The 20,966-nt window shown below is 39.6% G+C and overlaps 1 protein-coding gene across 1 annotated transcript in view; it reads right to left on the bottom strand.

Annotated features, from left to right (window-relative positions):
• The window catches only part of dync2h1 (dynein cytoplasmic 2 heavy chain 1), a 143,070-nt gene that overhangs the window by 84,956 nt on the left and 37,148 nt on the right, over window positions 1-20,966 (bottom strand). Inside the window, exons 53-75 of the mRNA XM_061046384.1 lie at window positions 19,510-19,634; window positions 18,594-18,842; window positions 18,222-18,330; window positions 17,160-17,273; window positions 16,503-16,645; window positions 16,135-16,207; window positions 15,207-15,367; window positions 14,791-14,928; window positions 13,784-13,897; window positions 13,480-13,640; window positions 12,444-12,567; window positions 12,155-12,276; window positions 11,719-11,805; window positions 10,618-10,744; window positions 9,439-9,580; window positions 8,569-8,678; window positions 8,127-8,147; window positions 7,225-7,323; window positions 5,744-5,867; window positions 4,437-4,600; window positions 4,173-4,292; window positions 3,110-3,244; window positions 2,365-2,508 (exon numbers count right to left, since the gene is read on the bottom strand). Of these exons, the coding sequence (XP_060902367.1) occupies window positions 2,365-2,508; window positions 3,110-3,244; window positions 4,173-4,292; window positions 4,437-4,600; window positions 5,744-5,867; window positions 7,225-7,323; window positions 8,127-8,147; window positions 8,569-8,678; window positions 9,439-9,580; window positions 10,618-10,744; window positions 11,719-11,805; window positions 12,155-12,276; window positions 12,444-12,567; window positions 13,480-13,640; window positions 13,784-13,897; window positions 14,791-14,928; window positions 15,207-15,367; window positions 16,135-16,207; window positions 16,503-16,645; window positions 17,160-17,273; window positions 18,222-18,330; window positions 18,594-18,842; window positions 19,510-19,634 (2,906 nt within the window). The remainder of the gene's footprint in view (window positions 1-2,364; window positions 2,509-3,109; window positions 3,245-4,172; window positions 4,293-4,436; window positions 4,601-5,743; window positions 5,868-7,224; window positions 7,324-8,126; window positions 8,148-8,568; window positions 8,679-9,438; window positions 9,581-10,617; window positions 10,745-11,718; window positions 11,806-12,154; window positions 12,277-12,443; window positions 12,568-13,479; window positions 13,641-13,783; window positions 13,898-14,790; window positions 14,929-15,206; window positions 15,368-16,134; window positions 16,208-16,502; window positions 16,646-17,159; window positions 17,274-18,221; window positions 18,331-18,593; window positions 18,843-19,509; window positions 19,635-20,966) is intronic.

Here is a 20,966-nt window from a genome sequence, read left to right as displayed (position 1 = left end):
ATCAGGAAATGTGTTTTAAGCAGCAACATATTTCTGCAGGAGAGAGACAAAACTTTAAACCACACAGAAATGAGTTGAGTATCATAACGTAGACTTGTTTTTAGGGGGAGAATGTGGTCTTAGTGCATGAATGTGCATCCATATGTACAATACCTTTAATACTGTAATACTGCGATATAATACCATTACCATAAAAAAGCTAAACAAATAAAAACACTGAAATGAATCTCAGGTCATATCGATTATCGCCCACCTTTTAGCCCAAAGTTCAGCGTGTCCATCCTTCTGTTTCTCCTGTTTGAATATCTTTTCAAGGTTTAGTGAAAGCATGTACTGTACCTTTGTTTATTGATTGAAAGTTTCTACTTCACTAGATGTTGTTTGTATCTGTTATTGTGAATGCGGAAGAGCAATGAACGTTCAGTTTGTAATGTGAGAACTGAGAGTTAAATTAAATTCTCTTCCAGATCTATGGAAACATCTGTAGCCTGTTGGCAAATTAAATTTGTTCATTAAATACATAAAAAAGATACAAAGGTAGAAAGAGTCAATTAATTCATGCAGTATTCTGACCACATTAGCTGACCATGTCCACATGCCTACTTACACACAAACACACACATACACACAGAACAGTGGTGACCAGCTGCTGCCTGGTGACATACTTGGATGACAGCACTGGCTCTAACAACCCACACAGGATTTGAGGAATTAGTGCTCAATCTTTAAACCCAATATGTGTGTGTGTGTGTGTGTGTGTGTGTGTGTGTGTGTGTGTGTGCATTTGTGCTTTGGTTATCCGACAGATTTAGGGCTCAGATGGAGACCAGCGGTGTGACACACTCTGCTAGGTCAGACTGAATAAAACTCACTGAAGGAAACAAAAGTGAGCTGAAATGAATCACCCAACTGAAATAAATTTGCATGAAATCATCATAATAAACAAAATGGAATAAATATAACTGCACAAAAACAAATCAGATGTAATCAAATGTATAGCTTCCATGTTTTATCCATTGAAACAAAAACTACTACTTCTGTAACTGACACCAAGAACATTATTTTCTTTAAAACCTATATGATTGTATGTTTATATCTCTCCGATAGTAAGAAAATAAATCAATAATTCCCACTGCGTATGCGCCATGGAGAGCCGCTGTACAAATAGAAAGAAAACTCAGCCATTTAAAAAATATTTTAACAAAGGTTTTTACGGACTTTCACACGTAGAGGGTCGTAAAGCGCTGATATGTAACTGTGTATGGTAACTCTGTTTAAAATGCTGCTTCGACTCTTCTCTGTTTCCTCTCCCCCTGTCTGTATTTATCATGAAGGTATCAGCTGGTGGTTGGGTATACCATCAATCAGAAACTCAACATTAGTAACCATGCATTAGCAACCTCCTGCTGTAGCTGTAAACTTGGCAAAAAGAAACTTGGTGACAAAGTGCTGTGATTGGTCCAAAAACTGAAGATATAGTTCCTAAACACACGTTTGTTTTGTCTGACAGGCTAAGAGCGCCCCACAGATGCAGCCAGTGAAGAGACAACACACATCCAATAAATGAACGGTGTGTGTGTGATGTGTTCAACATACAAGGGAAAAAAAACGTAAAAAATTTCAGGTTTAGCTAGTTCCCTCGCTCAATCTCAAAGGTGATGGTGCTTTTGCAGGCAAAGCCTCTAAACTGTGGAACAGCGGTCCTCCTTCCATCAGGTCTACCACCTCTTTTGACTCTTTGAAGTCCCACCTCAAAATGTAGTTTTATGTTAGCACTTAAGTCCTGTGGTCCTGAATAGGCAGTTTCTATCAGGTTTGATTTTGTTGCTTTCTTTTTTGTTATTTGTGTATTCTTGTAATTGTTTATTTTTCCTGTTCAAAAACGAACAGGAATCCGATCCAGATCCTGAGATTTGTGATCTCAAGTGGACTTGACTTAGAAATAAAATGCAAGCTCACGATTGGACTAATGAAAAAGTAATCAAAATCAAAAAGACCATCTTCCATGAAGCTGTGCTGTTTGGCTCCATAAGACCCACAGGCTCATGAACTGCAACAGGGTATTTCTTTAAATGCATTATAGACAGAGATCATAAGAAAACCGCTTTGCTTCCTTTTACACTCTTTCCTCAAAAATGTAAGAAAAGATGAATTGGCAGTCACAGTTAAAACACAAAAACTATGAGCATCTTTCTCTCTGAGTTGTGAAGATGTGCGAGGTCAAGAAATGTTGTGCTTTATGCCAAGCCTATCACAATGTGTGACAAAATGTACTTTCATCAAGGTTTTATATTGACATTTTGGATCAAGGGAATAAGGTGCTGCAAGAAAATGGAAGTATAACAATAGTTGTGTGACACTCACCTTCTTAGCCTGAAGCGCTCTTTGGAAGAGGCGCAGAAAAGACGCAAGACTGAAGCGGTACATGTTGTTGATCCTTGACAAGTCTGTGATGACAAAATACATCTTGCTGGCACTCTCTGCAAGAGGCAGGTAGGCATCCCGCTCCTAAAATAAAAACAAGGAGAAGGTGAGAAAAAAGGAAGAAGAAACAGGGGAAGTCAAATAAACCAAGAGGCAGCAGAAGAATACAACAGGTGGATGGGTGGCAGGGAAAGGGGGATTTATGTGGGAACACATGTAAAAAGGTGGAAAAGAAAATGTTTATTTTAATCAAGATATAAGGCATGAGAAGGAGAAATGGGGATGGACAGCTTAAGGTGTAAAGACAGGAAATAAGAGTAACAAACAGGATGCTGCATTTATAAAGGCAGAAACAGTGGAGAGATGGATAAATAAAAATCTAAAAGAAAGGCAAGTAGAAATTATGTTCTGGTAGAACACTGCACCCTTGAGGAACATTATGTAATGCACCTAAAAGAGCTTATTGCTGATGCATCAGTACAATTTGAAGTGTATTGTATTCTGTGCAGTGAGTGGCATGATAAAGAAAAACTGGAAAAAAAGTGGAATTTTAAAAGAGACCATACATTTAAAGGACAGGACAAATATCTAGTGTGATTACTTGTGAAAATGTCCTCTACCAGACAGACTTAACTGTATTATACATGCTATGGAATAAAGTTTTTTTGTGCTGGAGGTCAGGTACCTGGTCCAGGGATGCCTGCAGCCTGTGTGATTCCAGTAGTGACTCCTGGATCAGGGCACTGCTGGTCTTGGTCTGGTTCAGACTGTCTATCAGCTCCCTGTTCTCCAGAATATTTCCCTGAGCTGTGGCCAGAGTCTATCACAGGAGAAAGACAGATAGATAAAAAGAGAGGAACACAAAAAAAGATAAATACAAGATTCATACAGAAAGAAATTGATGAAGATGGAAGGAGAGAAGTCCTTTTTTTACCTATGGGGTTTAAAATAGAGGTTAGATAGATTATACTGTCACGTAGCTGTCAATTGGCTGAAATATGTGTTCTCTAAACCTGTACAAGAGATTTCATTTTATGACAGCTTGGTGTGTGTGTGTGTGGGAGGGGGGGGGGGGGGGGGGGCGCAGGTGGGTGGAGCTTTCCAAAGCTTTGATTGAGTACCAAGGTTTGCCCCACTTCATCCTGCAGAATCTATTCTCTGAAACAAAGTGATCAAATTTATTCAAATAAATTCACATAAAAATAGATGAGAACGCATTGGAGCGTGGAAATGTCAAGTCAAATATGCTCCTACAATTCTGAAATAATTACATGTCTAGTACCACTGAAGCACTGACATCCTGCTCTTGGTACCATCTATCTGTGTGTGTGTGTGTGTGTGTGTGTGTGTGTGTGTGTGTGTGTGTGTGTGTGTGTGTGTGTGTGTGTGTGTGTGTGTGTGTGTGTGTGTGTGTGTGTGTGTGTGTGAGAGAGAATGTGTGTGTGCAAGCCTGCGTATGTGTGTGGTAAAAAAAATTCTCTTAGACTTCTTTGCAAGAAAAAATAATTAAGTTGAGTTTTACTTTGTAAGTAGAATTTTGATCGCTAAAGTAATTTTGCTTTCATACTATGTCATGTCAATTTTACCTGGAAGAACTAATACATATATGTATACATATATACATACATTATTGCCCAAGCGACAAGCTCTCAAAGTACTTATGAATGTAAAGAGTAAAATAAACAAGTACTGTACACAAAAGTAGAATTGGACTCTACTTGATTTTCACAGTGTATGCTTTGCGTTACCTCTAAGAGTGATTCTTCTAGCTGAGCCAGCTGGATCTTCTTGTCCTCCTCTTGTTGTAGTAGTCTTGTTTTTTCAGTCTCCAATTCTGGCTTCTCCTGCTGGATGGTCAATGCTAGCAGCTGATGACACACATACAAACAAATCAAATGAGAGGAAACATACAAAATGACTGCAGAATCGGAGTCTATACTCAATGTACGCTGCATAATTCAACGATAAAAACACTTGTATCACATAGATTTTAGACTAAGTTTGCAGGTTACCTGTCCTCGCAAGCCTGCCCTAGTGGTTGTGAAGTTGACCTCCGTAACCACAGAAACAGCATCCGGGGGGATAAAGGGGGTGGGATTCCGTGTTGCCATGAAGAGACGGAAGTCCTCGTTGTAATCAATGACCTTGTCTCCTATTTGAACCACATATCTAGGACCTATGTGTGAGAGAAAAGCAGTTTTTAATTAAAAAAAATAACATGCACTTCATGAAACAGGCTTTTATATTTGTATTCCATCATATCTTCACTCTTTTACTTTCTCCCCAACTCTCTATTTTCTAGTTGTCTGCAATGCATCGCTGGCATGCCTGTGTTTCTCTTCTTTTCCCATCCTGTTCCAGAGCACTTTTAAGTGGATAACTTGCCCTTTCTCACACTTTGTCTGCCCCCATCTTTTCCAAGTCAGCTTCAAATTGACAAACCATCTCTCCCTGGATGATTCATACACTTATGAATCATCCCTGTTCACAGGTTGGTTTTTCACCTCTGTTTACATGATGTAAATAACTATGCCCAATATATAAGAAATTATAGTTTACATCACTAGGGCAGGTGTTTTTATACAGTAAAGAACAATTACAAAGAAATTCAGCTGTTTGAATTCTTCAGTGGCCCACAGATTTCTGAGGACTTTGAAAAAGAAAGGTTAGACCATACTTGATTCAAATCACTTCTTTAAAGGAAAAATTTTTGACATTTTATACATTGATAGAGCAGAAATCAAGTATATCCTATATAAATGTCCCTTTGAGTCATGAGTGAGGAGCGTGAGTCCAGCCAGCTGTATTGTTTTTTGTAGCCGTGTTTACATCATGTTTACATGGATGGGACGGAGCGGAGGTGTGCCTCTGGAGGAGAGCGGAGGCTTCAGAATAGCGGAGGTGGGGCCAAACAGCAGTTTGTTTTGGTTTCATGCTGGTGCTCAAGTCACACATTCTTCCTATAAAGGATCTTGAAATGGGTGTTTTATCTGCACTAAATAAATGTAACTTTTGTGACACACAACACACACATCAATTTGAATAATAGACGGATAAAGAGCCAGTTTCATTAAATATGGGAATTCATTTTCTCCTGTAAGTCCTTTGAGTATAGTCCCTGACCCAACTTACCCATGAGGGTAAATACAATTTACATATGAACAACTCCTTTGTTTTTTGTTGTTGTTTTTCCAAGAGGCGGGTAGTAGTTTTGCTGTCATTCAGTGGTTGGTGAACCCTCAATATTGCACTCCAAAGAGTACTGATGCAGAATTATCATTTTTTTCTTCCCAAAAACATGGCATGTTAATGTGCAAACCTTGTGCTATGAGGTCCTTTCTCAGCAGTGGGTAGAGTACTGGCTCAACTCCATCCATCTCTTGGATGATAAGTGTTTTTCCAAATCTGACTGCCAGTTCCAGGGATGTCATGAAGTTACTATCCTAAAGAGACGAGACACACAAACACACACTTTGAAGAAAACTTTCATTTGCAGTATATGTTGGTGTCACAGTACTTTGTACTTTAACATACTGTATCTTTAACAGTTACTGTTTGTGTAAATTAGGTGGTAGATTTACTGAAAGCATATCACCATGCTCTAATGAGTTGTATTTCTCTTAGGGCGAACTCACACTAGGCAATCCGTACCGTGCCTAAGCACGCTTCACCCCAAGTGTGAGGGCTCCGATCCGGGCTCAAGCATGGTACACTTCCTTGGCCCTGGCATGCATGGAAGAGGTGTGTCGGCACGGTACAGTTCATGCACAAGCACAAGCACATGGGTAAACAACGCAGGCAGCCTTCATTATCAGGAAATCCCCGAGTGTTCTGGCTGTATCTGACCAAAATGATTCAAAATAAGCCACAAAGTCAGTAAAGTAGCTGTCATGTTCTCTGTGTTGTTCTCTGATGTGCGTACGCGGACTTGTTTTTTTTTTTTGTTTAGTTTTTTTCGAGTCCTGTCTTGTGAACGCACGCTTCACGATCATGTAAAGCAATTCATGTATTGTATTACAGCACTATGTACAAGTGGTAACCGTGCTCAGGCCCGGTTAGTCCTGGAGCAGTGTGAGTGCAGGTCAGCGAGGGAATGGGGAGGGGGGTCAATCATGCTTAAGCACCGTATGGTACAACTTTGCTTAGTGTGAGTGCGCCCTTAGTGATTGACTGTTCTTTCTTTAAACATGGGCACAGACTGGCTCAGTCTACCATGTGTGCCTCTTGGCTCTGTGGCAGTCATGTTCAGGTCAGTTATGCAATACCCAAAAGTCTCAAATCACCATTGACCAAAAGAAGCAGCAACAATTAGAGCACTAAAGGAAAAACAAACATTGTCAGGAAAGTAAATTAGCGCAATGAAAAGGAAAGAACATTTTATTTTTATGGCTGACAACGGCGATAATGACATGAATCGATGCAACACCTCCACTCCAACACTCAATAAGTGACCTGTGAGTTGAGACAGAAGGTGTCTTAATCTTATGCTCAGTCAGGCAGTGATGGAAACTAGGTGATAAAGGTATACCAGGGGTTTATAAGATTCGGACTCAAAGTGTCAACGAAAAGTATAAAATGAAATGGCTTGTGGATATAAAAGTTATCTCATTGATCCGGTGAATCATGTGAACAAAAAATTTTTAACATTCTGCATGTGTATAAGAATCGGTATGAAAATGTAACAGAAAACTTGCTGGCTTGTATTTTGTTTTCTTTAAGACACGTGTGTGCATACAGTAAGAGTGTGTGTGTGTGTGTGTGTGTGTGTGTGTGTGTGTGTGTGTGTGTGTGTGTGTTTACCTGTTGGTTGATAACCTCCAGTCTGTTCTGACTGAGATGTGTGCGTAGCCACTCTGTAGCTCTCGATGACGGGTCAATCAGGAACGGGCATGCAACACTCTGAGTACAGAACAATGATAAAGAAGTGTTAAACTATTACAACTTAGTGTGTTTTGAGAATTTTTTAGTTAAAAGGAGGATCAATCAGCTACTGGGGTAAAAAAGGGAGTGTGCATGTGTGTGTGTGTGTAGTTTAGTTCTGTCTTTCTGCTGCAATGCTTGTCGACTCAACATCACTCCTGCACCAGGCAGAGGAATGAAGTCCACCAAGCTGCTCTCATCCTGTGCTTTTCTATTTCATGGTCTCTTGCTTATACATCGTCTCTCTAAAAACATCTCAAACCTTTTCATTTGCCCAAGAAGTTGTCCTGCTGAGTACAGTTTGCTCTTGTTTTGTGACTTATTGTGGAGAGAAGCTATCTGCACCTTTACTCTGCGCTTGCTTTGTCCACATAAAGATGATGAACTAGGGAGCAAGGGGAAAGTTTTTCAAGTTTACTGAGAGGCCAGACTTGAAAAATGTTTCACCATCGAAAACAAAGCTTTCTTCTTGACTGGAGCAAGCGAGGGCAACTTGAAGAAAAAAAACAACACTCCAGAACGTGTCCACACGTTAATGATTCATAATTCACTGCGTGTGTTTTGTGAATTTGACTGAGTATTTTCTGACACATTTGCTTAAAAGCTGCACAATCTTCTTGTGTATCAAGTCCGTCAGTTTACATTTACCTCTTATAAAGACTTATACATACACATATTAACACAAACCAACGAGGAGACAAACACACCAACAGTGAAGGAAACAGACAACTCCACTAAACTAAAAATAGGCTATAAGGATGAATTGTGGAACAACTTCTTACCCGTAGCTTGAGTTCATTAATCTGAAGGCAGGATGATAAAAACAACACATAAAACTCAATACAGACAAATGGAGGACAGATGAATGGCAAACAAGAGCAGAACGTTCTGAAAAGACTGTTAGTATGGAGACTAGTTGCTGTAGCTGTTTTGTAATTAATGCATAATAAAACTGCACATTTGAGACACAAGACAAAACCAAAACTGTGATTTAAAATAACATTATTCCTGTTCTAACTTCATCCACAAAAAAACCCTGAAAAGAAGTGAGTACACAAAGCGATAAAAATGTGTAATTGATGAAATTACCACATGAATAGTAATAGCTGTTGTTGCCAAAGATAAATGTGTCAAATGAATCAGATAATAAAATATTTGAATTCAAGGGAATTTAAACAGAGAAAGCCATATTAATCAGATTTTAGAGACAAATTAATATCTAACCTGAAGTATGACAAGTGCATTCTCCATGGAGAGGTCATCAGACGGCAGCCCCTGACTCTTCCAGATCAGCTGCTCACTCTCGGAGCACAGGAAAGACCGCAAGTCAAACTCTGAAACAAAGAATCCACAACACAAACTGTAGATATTGTGCTTACTGCACATTTGACAAAAAGTCCCCATTCAACAGAGGGGCCTTGAGACATTACAGAAACGTGGGGTCACTTCCAGATGGAGCTATTTAGTGGGCATGGGATTTAGAAACAATGCTTGGTAATGAAAGGTTTAGCTGTTAGAGGATTTCTTGCACATTTGATGTCTTACGGGTAGGAGTTTACAGAGAAGAATTCTATAGTCAGAGTCATAATTAGAGAACAATAAGTTCTATAAGAGACTTAACACACATCTCATAGGTTCAATGTGTTATTGGAATAGTTCTTACTAGAAAGAAGAGCTGACAAAGTTATGTAATTATACCAAAATTACAAAATAAATGTTCATAAACCTTTAAAATTGATTGATAAACCTAGTGAATTTGGTCAATTATGAACAATATTTAAAAAATCAAAAAACATATTTTTTTCTATGGGATTAAAGTCAAAATGTGTAATGGATTTTCTGTAGATATTTACCTTGTAGTAAAATACACAGTAGGCACTGACGTTTAGTAGACAAAGAAGCTTTTTAATGTTTTAATGTTTTAATGTTAATGTTATAATATCAACCGTATGTATCCCAAATATAAGAGAACAAGAGAACAGTGCATTATGCTGTGTGAGGGCATTGATTTCTTTCTTAAAATTGTTCAGTGAAGGACTCGGCATATGTTGGTGTGAGTGTATTGGCAAAAAGAATTAGCAGTAGCATATTCACTCTGTAGTCCAGATTGAGCCATCCAACTCTCCAGACATTGTCTCCGACAGTCTTCAGAAGCGGCGGACAGATAGGTGATGAAGGCTGCAGCAAGCATGGCCCTCAGAGGGAGTGTGTCCAATTCATTCTTTATCTCAGACATCTGAAAGGAAGAGCGCCACGGAATGAAGAGAAACAGACAAGACAGAGAGGCGAGAGACGAAAGACGGACAGGTAGGTGATTAGGGAGAAGAGGAAACGCCAAGCGAGAGAAGGGCAGCACATGGATAGTGGGAAAATAGTGTGAAGAGAGGTAGGGATAAAAATGGAAGAGATGAAGGTGGCCATAGCATTTTAATGCTTCTGTCTCATCCAAACCAATGAACCCTAATCCTTATCTACATTTATGCTAACAGTGGCACAACTTAGTCCTCCACACGTGCAGGAGAGAAACTGACATTTGACAATACTTCTTCAATTCTTGGGTTGATTAATTGTTTTAAGCAGTATGTCATTGATCAGAAATCCACATGCAGATGTTTGGAAAATAACAATCCTCTAAGCTTAATTGTAAAACCTTGGACCCTGAATGCTGACATGTGTAGGGCTGGTTTCAAGGTTACAGGAACACGTAGTCCACTGTACTATTAGTGTCAACTATGCTGCCACATTCTTGGCTTCAACTAAAAAAATCTATTTCTGCAATTACTGTGTAGTGGTGTACACCTCTCTCTCTCTCTCTGGTTCTCCCTTCCTGTCAAGCACTGACACAATCCTCGAAGCATTAACATATAGCAAACCACAGCTAGTGCATAGTGTGAAAAACAGTTAAGGATGAAGTGTGTATCTGTACGTGTGTATGAAAAAACGTGAGTAGAGAGTAAACTGGCTCTTTGGTGAGGGCCTAGAGGGAGGCAGTGTGTGTGCAAGAGTGTGTATGTCAGTAAGAGATTGAGTGTTTTAATTAAGGTGCAGACAGATGCTGTAGAGAGGAGTAAAAACAGCCAGAAGGGACTCAAGACAGCGGGATACATCCCCCTGTCACACACACACTCACTCACAATCATCTACACACAAACACACACACACATCCCCTCCTGTTGCTCTAACATGGCAAATGAGCCCCCTCTTTTTGTAAATGTGTGTAACCTCCCACACCAGCACACATACATATATCATAACACTCATTTGTCAAACTACCTGTGCGTTCCACCGTGTGTGTTCTCCATCCAGTTGAGATATGAGCTGCTGGGCAGCAGTGATTGTGTCCTGTGCTTTTGTCACCTCAGCCTCTAACTTAGCCGCCTCTGTCGTGTGACACTGAAACCTGAGGAACACAGGAGGGTTCGGAAAGTTCATTAATATGTAGTTTAAAGAAGTAAATCAAAGTGTTTATAAAAGGAGGATGGCTTGAGATTTCCAAGCCACTTTGTCATATTTGTTTAATAAAAAAAGTTAAATTCAATAGTCACCCTGTTATTTTGTATTATATTTGATGATATATAATTTTTCATGCTGATATGGATCTATGTGTCTGGAATAAAGAAATAAAATAATATAATTTAAATATCTGATAATAACTCTAAACCATTATCCATTTGTAGCTGCCTCAAACCAAGATAAGTGGTGTACAATCTGTACATATGCCATGAAATCTGACACGCAAACTGACGTGAGGATAAGTGATGTGAGCTGAGGTGAGTTGAGGTGAACAAGGCCCGAATATAGAAAGGAAGGAGAGAAGAGGAAAGCAAAAGAATTACCTAAGGAAGGAAGAAATCAGGCGGTTCAGAGTTAAGAAATAAATGTACCAACAGGAATGGATAAAAGGATGATGGGAAGTTGATTGTTTGGAGAGAGCCAAGATTGGAGGCGTTGGAGGAGAGGGCACCAGAAGGTCTGAGTCAAACTCTGTATGACGTTCATCATTGTTGAACTAGAGCCAGATAAGAAGTGAAAGGGGCCTGTTTCAGCCAATCTCAGAAGAAAAAGTAACCTGCCCTTAAGGCATTATAGATTGTTTGTAACATTGTTTATTTAATTACATGGTGAAAAAAGGATCCTGCGTGGCTGGTAGAGTGTGAAAGGTCATCTACAAAAAGTATGTCAATCTTTCTTGTGGAATGTTAGATTGTTAGTTAAGTTAGCTCCTGAAACTTTTTAAACGCTGCATTATTTTCAATCATACCTGCTTTAAAGCCCATCGTTAAGGTAATTGTAGCTATTTTAACGTGTGAAATATGAAAAAAATATATTGATCAAGGCTCTGAAGAATGAACAAAAAGGTGGAACAAGGCATACTTCTCTTTCAAATCGTTGACTTTGGCTCCGACAGAGTTAAGCTGGTCCTCCAATTTGTTCTTCCTACTCTCTGTTTTCCTGAGGTTTCTGCAAACACACAAACCAAATGTTAAAAAAAAAAGTTTTTATATGGTATTATTACATGTAGAATGTGTCTATGTCCATCATTAATGTATGAATATTTAATATGCATAATAGAGCATAGAGAGAGTAAGAGAGAGTGAAGTTAAGACTAAGGCCAAAAGCTCACTGACAAGCATGGTATCTTTACGGATATCTCTTATTTTTAATCAGCAAAGATAAATATATGTGTGTGTGTGTGTGTGTGTGTGTGTGTGTGTGTGTGTGTGTGTGTGTGTGTGTGTGTGTGTGTGTGTGTGTGTGTGTGTGTGTGTGTGTGTGTGTGTGTGTGTGTGTGTGTGTGATGTATTCCTACTCCATTAGTCCAGCCTGCTCTCTCTCCAGTGGCTCTATCTTCTCCAGGACGTGGGAGTACTGGACGTTAGCTTTGACCCAGGCAGCCAGAGGAGCAGCTGCTGCACTTGCACGCTTTGCATTCTGACCACAACAACAACAGCAACAGCACATGAAAGAAACAACTCAAGTTACAACAGCAGCCGCAGTGCCATCTTCAGGAAACCAAAATGTCTAAAAATAAAGGAGGGGGAGTTGACCAAATTCACAAACATCCAAAGTTTTGTATTCTGCTATCATGTTTGGCTGACCTTGGGATCGAAGGATGACTTGTTCCTGTTGAGCAGCTCTTCCACACTCTGGCGGATCTCGGGGGTGATGTTTCTGGCCTCAAATGTAGCGATGTCCTCCCTCACACCACGTTTAGCCAGAAAACTATATAGAAGAGATCAAATGTTGTTGTGTGGTATTGTCTGACTTTAAATGTGATGATCATGAAGAAAATATGTGCTAAAAAGACGGACTGTAAGAGAGATATAAAATAAAGTGACTTCTCATCAAGAAAAGAGGAGGTGGTTGGTTGCAACCTACGTTTTTTTCCGTCTCTAAGTGCAAAGTCGCAAACAGTTGCAACTTATTCTCTTTATTATCTCTGCCAACCCTCTCTCTCTGTCTCTCTCTCTCTCTCTGTTCCCCAAGCTCCCTCCTAATTTTTTTCTCTTTTTCTCCCTCTCTCACACACAAACCAAATTCACTCTCTCTCTTTTTTGTTACTTGAAGCACTCAGAGAGGGGTTGGCTGACCCAATTACCATGAATCATTAGCGGGACAGAATCCTTTGTCTATCTGAGCCCCTCTAAAGGTGCCCACGGTCAGATGAGTGATTTGTACCAAAAGCTCATTTCAATCAACACTGAAACATAAAAGGATTTCATAGACACAGTCACACATATACTTATTTGAAAGCTCTTATTATATGAAATATTCCTAAACATCTTGTTTGGTTGAGTTCATATTATTTTTATCACTAACGGTGAGGAATATCAATACTTGCAAAAGATGAAAAATTTTAATATTTGGTCTTGATAGCTCAAAGAAGAAATGGAGAGAAAATGTTGTTTTTCCTAATAAATCAATCTTTTATGGACTATGCATCTCTAATAGCTTTGTTGAATATTTCCTCCTTTTAACACTTTCCACATGAACCTCTTATCACACAATAACCTTCTCACACCTCTTTTCAGTAACTGAAAAGGTGACACATATATTGTCTGTTGACTATCTATTTATTCTTCTTTATTGACTTTGCCTGTTCAACCACATTCGTCCCATCTCTTCCAGTATCACCTCTTCATGCTGACCCAGGAAGTGTCGAAGATGCCCATCAGTCTTAGTACCCCCTCCAGGATGTCTCTGATGACATCAGGGGGCATGCGGAGGGAGCGAATCTCAGACAGAGCTTCAGGCCTGATGTTTCCAACTGCACGCTTTGCTTCATCGACTAAAGGCTAGAGGGCAGTGATGGTGAGAAAAGTGAAGGATGCAGAGATAAAGAATGAATAAACACAGCTGGGATGGAAAGTTTGGTAAAGGCTGAGGGCATTGTATGAATTTGTTTTCTAGCAACTGGACTGTTAATCAAACAACTTGCCTGTACTTCCTTCAGCTCGTCATCTATTTTGGCTTTTCTCTCTTCAATCTTGGAGACTTCATGAGCCATCTTTCCTTTGATTTTTTCCATTTCTGTCTTTTGGTCACTGGCATTCTGGAAAACCAGACAGATGGTGGGATATTCATTGTGATGGTTTGGAAATAAGGCCTTCAAATGTTTCAATTTCTACATCATAAATATTAAATATTTACTCATTACTCATTTGAACTCATGACTGACCAAAAACACATGACCCTTTTTGATGCATCATTGCCATTGACTGTTTCCCCATCCCTTGTCAAGCCATGACTCCGTCATTCATTCTTAATATTTCCCTTATTCCTTTTTCATCTAGTTTTATTTCCTCTTTCACTTCCTCCTACTCTGAATGTTTCCATCTTCCTCAAATCTTATATCACTCTTCCACCTGGTTTGTTTCAATCTGCATCTGGTTGTCCCAGTCGTCCTCCTTTTTTTCCCTTCCCTGCTGTCTTCCTCTCTACAGGAGACAAAGCCACTACAGCCCGGAGCGATGAGTCTAGTCATTAATTATCACTCTGCAAACTGACTCTGCGGACAGTTTTTTTTCTTCTGTTTCTTGTTTCTTTTATGTCCCTCCTTCCCGCCATCCTCCCCACAGAGAGACAGACAGAAGGATATCCCAACTAATGAACAGTGTTCAGTTTTCTTTGTCCCACTTACATCAATCCATCCATCCTAAAGACTGAGTCAGTAGGAGGAAATGGAAACGTGGATATCGGGGGACAGGGAATACTGCAGGGGAATGCACTCAACAAACAGATGTATACCTACAAAAACTTAATAAATAGTGTATTCACAGCAGGGGAGTCATAACTATGAAAAATGTGAAAAGGTTGCTTGAGGAGAGGAGGGGAGAGGAGAGGAGAGGAGAGGAAGACGGCCACAGTGGGAGGACAGCAACAACATGGAAGAGACACGAAACCCGCAGGACCTTTACGCGTTGCTCTGCCTGCCACTGAGAATACCTGCATGGAGGTGGTGATTTCCTGCAGGGCAGAATCTGCCTCCTGTTGTTTAGTCTTCAGCAGCGCACTCTGCTCTGCTGCCCGCCTCTTCAACTCATCCACCAATGCTTTAGCTTCGTTCAGCTTCGACACGCCTGCCTGCAGAAACAAGTCAAACATATTAAAATAAAAATCTAATGTATCAACATTTTGAGGAAATATCCTGAAATACTTGGGATAAGCCTGTTATCTTTTTCTTCTACCCATTCATACTTTCTGTACGTTGGCTAATTTTTTTTTATCTTAACTAGCTAAGTTAACAGAATACTTTTACTTCCATACTTTTGAGCTACACAACACCTCTAACCATAATTAAATGACTTCATGCATTCTACTTCTCTCTGTAGAACAAGCTTGTATTAAAGCTAATACTGTACCTGCAGATGCTTCTGTCTCGTTGTGAGCTGGCTCTGCTTCCGGCTGTATAATACAGTGTAGACATGCAGAAAGGCCATGTACTGGCTTGGTGTTGCACCACGTTCTTTACATGACTCGTGAACAATCAGGAACAAGCGGCACAGGTCTCCTTGTGCAGAACCTGCTGGGAGCAAAGGTTAAAGAGGCACCTGAGAACAATGTGGTTTCAATTTAGGAGGTTAAAGTCATAACAGAAAATAAGGTAAAATGTGTTCTGTTATGTAAGTTTGTTCCAAATCAGGATGAAAAAAAAACTAAATTATAAACTGAATTATTTTTTGATTTTTGAAAAACAAACAACAACAAAAAACATGTAAGGCCCCGTGTCCACCTAGCGATTTTTTTTTTCTGATCGCCATTGTCTTGTAGTCAATGAGGAGAGAGAGTACGCATCAGAAAGCGGCCATCTTGAGAAAAAGCGCAGTGCCCAGCATCTTTCTTCCAAGCGCTCAGCCTTTTTTATGCAGCCACTCCGAGCAATTCTTACAACTTTTAAGAAAGGCGCTATTGGTGTCACCAGCGATCTTTTCCAAATGTATGATATTCCCCTGTAGTTTTGCCGCCTACAGAACATGTCTTGTTCATGCAGTAAAGGAGTCGTGACGGCAGCCATTTTCAACAGACTGTTGTCATAGAGACAGGACGGACGTGCAAAGCTTTTCTTCTCAGCGCACAAGCGCTTCATGAAAGTGCTTTCAAGATCACAGCCAGCAGTTTTCTGAATAAATGCTAGATGGGCACGGGGCCTAACTTAAACTATTTCTTACAGTGATTTTTAAGGTTCCAAATTTAAAGAAAATACAAGAGAATAACTTTTATTTATTGTTCTAAATGGGTTGTTTTTTCTGAATAAATAAAGAATTTAAATATCGGTATGTGTGATCTTACCTGAGCTTTTCCCCTGATCTCTTTCATGCTCCTCTCCTCCTCCTTCTGTCTTTCCCAGCAGCAGCTCAGGAATCTGTCAGGAACACGTTTACACACCCCTGATGTTACATTTTAATAGAAAGCCTTGATGCATGAATTCAAATCTTTCCTGTCTTATGCACATTTGGTCAACTGCTGGCCTGCGTGAAATTTGATCAAATACTGGGACAGAGAAGTCTGTCTTTTCAGCGTTTCTGGGCTTATGTAAATCCCAATACTAAACACGCTTCAGCACAAATCTGTATGATAAATACTGCTGTAACCTTTGTGAGCAACTGCTGATTTATATATCTTTTGGATCTTGTCACTCCTCCTGCTCTAACATATACCTTCTTCATGCTGCTCTCAGACCATCCCTCCATCCACTGGACAGAACACTTGCGGTAAAAAGCGGGGTTACTCTCACAGTTGATTGTGAAGTTAGAGTTGGAGCAATCCATGATCAGGACAATATGAAGGTTCTGCTGGATTCCTTGGGGGGGAGGGGGGTTTGACAAAGAGGAGCAGAATAGTTGGAGAACAAAACAGAGGATAAGTTACTCGCAAAATACTTCTCATTACACAGAAAATAAGAAGGAAACAAAGACAATACAGAGCAAATAAACAGTCTTGTTTTTGTCTCACTGATGTTTGTACCTTTTGGCTTATAGCTCCCTGATGGAGTTGAATAATGAGTGTGAGCAAGGAGATCCTTAGTTGGTTTACTTTGACAACAGTAGAGTTATTGACTTGATTCTCTAGCAACCACATCAACCTTAATGCACAATGCACCATTTCTACAGTATATACATCAGTGTACTGCGGGGGAGTAATACAGAGTATCACAGATAAGGACAGACAGAACAGTCAGAAGGAGGAAGATGACACATGTGGAAGGCTGACATAAAAGGAAAAAAGGGCAGTATACCACATAGAAAGGACAAATGAAAATAATGATTGACAGGCAGACAATGGAAATCTGCTGTCAATAAATATACAGTACTAACTATGGGAAAAGTAGTTGTAGAGAGGTCCAGTGAATCCATCCTGGGAAGCGGAATCTTTTAGTGGGGAGAGGAGAGGCTCCAGCTCTTCTGGTGTGTACAGACCTGGAACTTCACCTGAAACATGACAAAACAAAGAAATCATTGGAGTTTACTCACATTATGGCATCTCTAAGAAGAAACTAAACAAAAGATAGAGAGGCCCTGGGGCTCCGGTTGCCTAGTGGTTAGTTAGCACGCCCCATGGTCGGAGGTTGCAGATCTCCAAGCCGACAGCCCGGGTTCGAATCCGACCTGTTGCTCCTTTCATGCATGTCATTCCCCCACTGTCTCACTCCCTGATTTCTGAATCTATCCACTGTCTTATGTCTAAAATAAAGGCATAATAAAGCCTCAAAATAGACACCCTCTAACATTTAAACTGCAACCTATCATTAGTTTACAGAATCATTTTTGCTTTTGTACATGATCTCTTGGTCATTTTTGCTCCTTCAGTGCATGTCTCATATTCAATCTAAAGTTCACTCCAAAACTGTGCTACATTAGGGATATGATTAATACTTTAACACACACAAACAAAATACAGACATACTATTTCTAAGACCCTCCTTTGAATAAACAACTTGTTGGAATGCTTTGACCTGAGACACACACTTAGTCACAGAAGTCTTTTTCATCACTTTGAGTAAGCAAAGTCACACAGAGGACAGATTTATACTTGTTTGTTAACAGTTTAGAAATATGTATGATAACTTGAAGAAGTGATTAAAGGCAGATTTAGTCTACGTCCAGCTGTCTCTTAATGTTAACTGACATTATGCTAAGCCAAGCTAACCATCTGTTATCTCCCCCTTTATATATGTTCATATTTTCTCCTGTTTTCCATTTTAGGTGAAAACCAAGTTTACAGTGGATGACCACAATCACTACCTGTTCACCCCCTGTATCCTCACAGAATGGGTCTCATCTAACTTTTTGCAAGAAAACCAATTAGTGTATATCCTAAATGTCATTTTTTTTCCTTTTCAACTATTACAGAGACAAACATTCATCTACAATACACACCTGATGACAGCAGGCTGTTGACCATTTCTAAGAAAGCTGGGTGAACAAACTGATAGTCTTCCAAAAGCAGAACAACCTGTTGGCCCTCCAGACCTGCCAGTTGCATCACCTACACAGAAAGTATGCATACATTACATCAGTCATACACATATATCAAACACTTTTATATTTATATGATATATTTCATATAAATAAAATCAGGACACATTACATTTGGTGATTTAAATATGACAAAATAACAACATTAAAAGGTGACAATGGGGAGTAAAACCAAAAAGCTTGCCAGTACAATGCATTCATCTGTTACAGAATTCTGCAAAGGGATGTAGCTTTGCATAATGTGAGTTGATAAAACTGACAATCCACTCTTACCCCCTTGAGATCATTACTGAAGTGCTTTAGGGTATAACCACGGGAGATTTTAGGCGTGAACAATGTGTATCCATGCATGTGTGACACCAGGCAAGTGGCTGTGTGCCGACCCACTCCACTCCGGCCTGCCAGGAGCAGAGAGCCACCGGGTCGGCTTAGCACCCGATCCACCCTGGACACAAAGTCACACACTTCCCAGAACAGGAGAAGATCCAGCTCCCTGTTATCACGACTGTACAGCACGACTCCCTAAAGGAAGAAAAAACACACAGGTGAGGAGATGTCCAAATGACACTCTGAAAAAACTAAACAGATGGATTAAACAGAATAAGGCAACCTGATGAATGAGCCACAAAGATAACAGTTACAAATTATGTAGAGATATGAAGTATTACCATCATTTATTTATTAAATTAAAATAGCAAAAAATAATTGTTGAAAGACTTCATAAAAGTCCAAATGAAAGTAATGCATTGAAAATTAAGGTTTGGCAGAAATATAAAAGTTTTATCAGCAATAACATTTGAAGCCATTGGTCTTTAATTGGGGAGGCGGCACCCAAAAAAGATGATTGAGCCATTTTCTGTTTTGTGTTTTGTGATGATGACATACTGGATTTGTTGATCTGTCTCAAGTCCAAACTACACCCATCTGTGAGACTGGCTTAATTTCTTGCTGCTCCATTTTTTCCACTGAGTTAAAGAGCTAGCCTTAGCACTTAGCAGGGAGTGACTGATTAGCCAAAAAAAAAAAGATTTTTGGAAGTTATGAATCTATTTAAAATCTCAGAAGATAAGAACCTCTATTTTTACATAAATCAAAATTTTCTTACCTCTATATTTCAGTATGCGTTTATATTAAATCCAACAAGTCTGATCACACACAAAACAGCAGACAACATTTCCTCACTGCGTACCTTATGTATGACTTGTTTGAGGTCAGCCGAATCCAAGCATCCCAGTTGTTTACCATGAGGAGGAAGAGACTGGCCTGGAGCTATTACAGCTCCTTCAGAGGCTCCCCATGTCACATAGAAACCATCTGCACACAGGGGGAAGTAATTCACTCTGTTAGCAACACACCTGCATACAGCATGAACACATTAAGCAACAAACAAAAAGAGGCTGTTGTCTACTGACAACAAAAAACACATGGAAATAAATATATATATCTGAATGATTAACCTTTGCATTGTGATTAGTGATAATCCAGCAGCTAGTATAGCAGATGTTGCTGAGAATCAGACAGTTGTTTGTTTCGCAGGCAGACTGCCCTTAAGGCCAAAATTAACAAGAGGCATTACCCATTAAGGCCACAAAGTATTAGCCTTCAGCTTGTGCTGCCTCACATCTTGGGTACACAGGTAGACTGCTTATGGTAATATTCAACGGTCTGTGCAATAGCAATAGGATGGTTGAGAAGTAATAAAAGCTAATACACTCACAGGATACTGCTCTGTCTCTGCAATTATTTCAAGTCTGATATACTGCAGACTGTTCCCTCTCAATCACTGAGAGACACCAAAACTGGCTCTCATGTGTATACTCCTCCAATTGTGTTGAATTTGAACTTTTGGTGAGTTGCTTCTTGGTATGACAATGTAGCTGCGAGCTTCCTTTGTATGTGTTGGTGTGATAAAAATGAATGTATCCTTCAGGCCTCTGTCTGTCGTCGTTACACCTCTTTGAGTCAGCCTTCTTTGCATGCTTTCTTTATGCTGGCTAGCATTGTTAGTTTGCATGGAGAAATCTGGCTATGGCTTGAAACTGCAAGCATGTACTTTTGCTGAGCAGGTCATTACCAAGCAAAAGTAAAAGTAAGTATAAGTTACTACCTGTGTGTACGTCTGTTTTTCTTTGTTATCTCTGTTAATTAATGACATCTTACATCTTTGATCTCCCTGGTTTAAATTCATGTTCTTGTGTTCTTGTGTTGCCTGGGTTCTTATGGGTTCTTTAGATGAGTTGCCTGGATTATTATGATGGTTCTTATGATTTTCTGTTGTTTGGTTTCTTCTGTGTTTGGGGTTCTTGTGCTTTGTTCTAATGTTGGTATATAAAAGCACTTTGCAAACCAGTGTTTTTAAAGGTGATAAATAAAGTTATTTAAGGAGGGTGTAATCTGGTCTGTATGATCTTTTATTTTGAGTCATCAGGGGACTTCCTGTACTCTGTGGTCAACCCTCGATGTGACTGGTGTGGCTTTTTATTCTTCCATGACTTAGTGGAGATTTTTTTTCTCACAGTAGAAGTTATAAAGGAAGCATGGTGTGGCTTTTAAGCTATTATTTTCATGTTGTTTTCTCAAAGAAAAGAGCCAATCAAATACAAGTGAGTTGTTGGCGTTCATTTCAGAAAGTTCTCAATCTGAAAT

This window comes from Labrus mixtus, chromosome 9 (genome assembly GCF_963584025.1).
Source record: "Labrus mixtus chromosome 9, fLabMix1.1, whole genome shotgun sequence".
In the NCBI taxonomy this organism is placed as follows: domain Eukaryota; kingdom Metazoa; phylum Chordata; class Actinopteri; order Labriformes; family Labridae; genus Labrus; species Labrus mixtus.
Note: the sequence above shows the minus strand (reverse complement) of the source record. Positions and strands in the feature narration are given on the sequence as shown.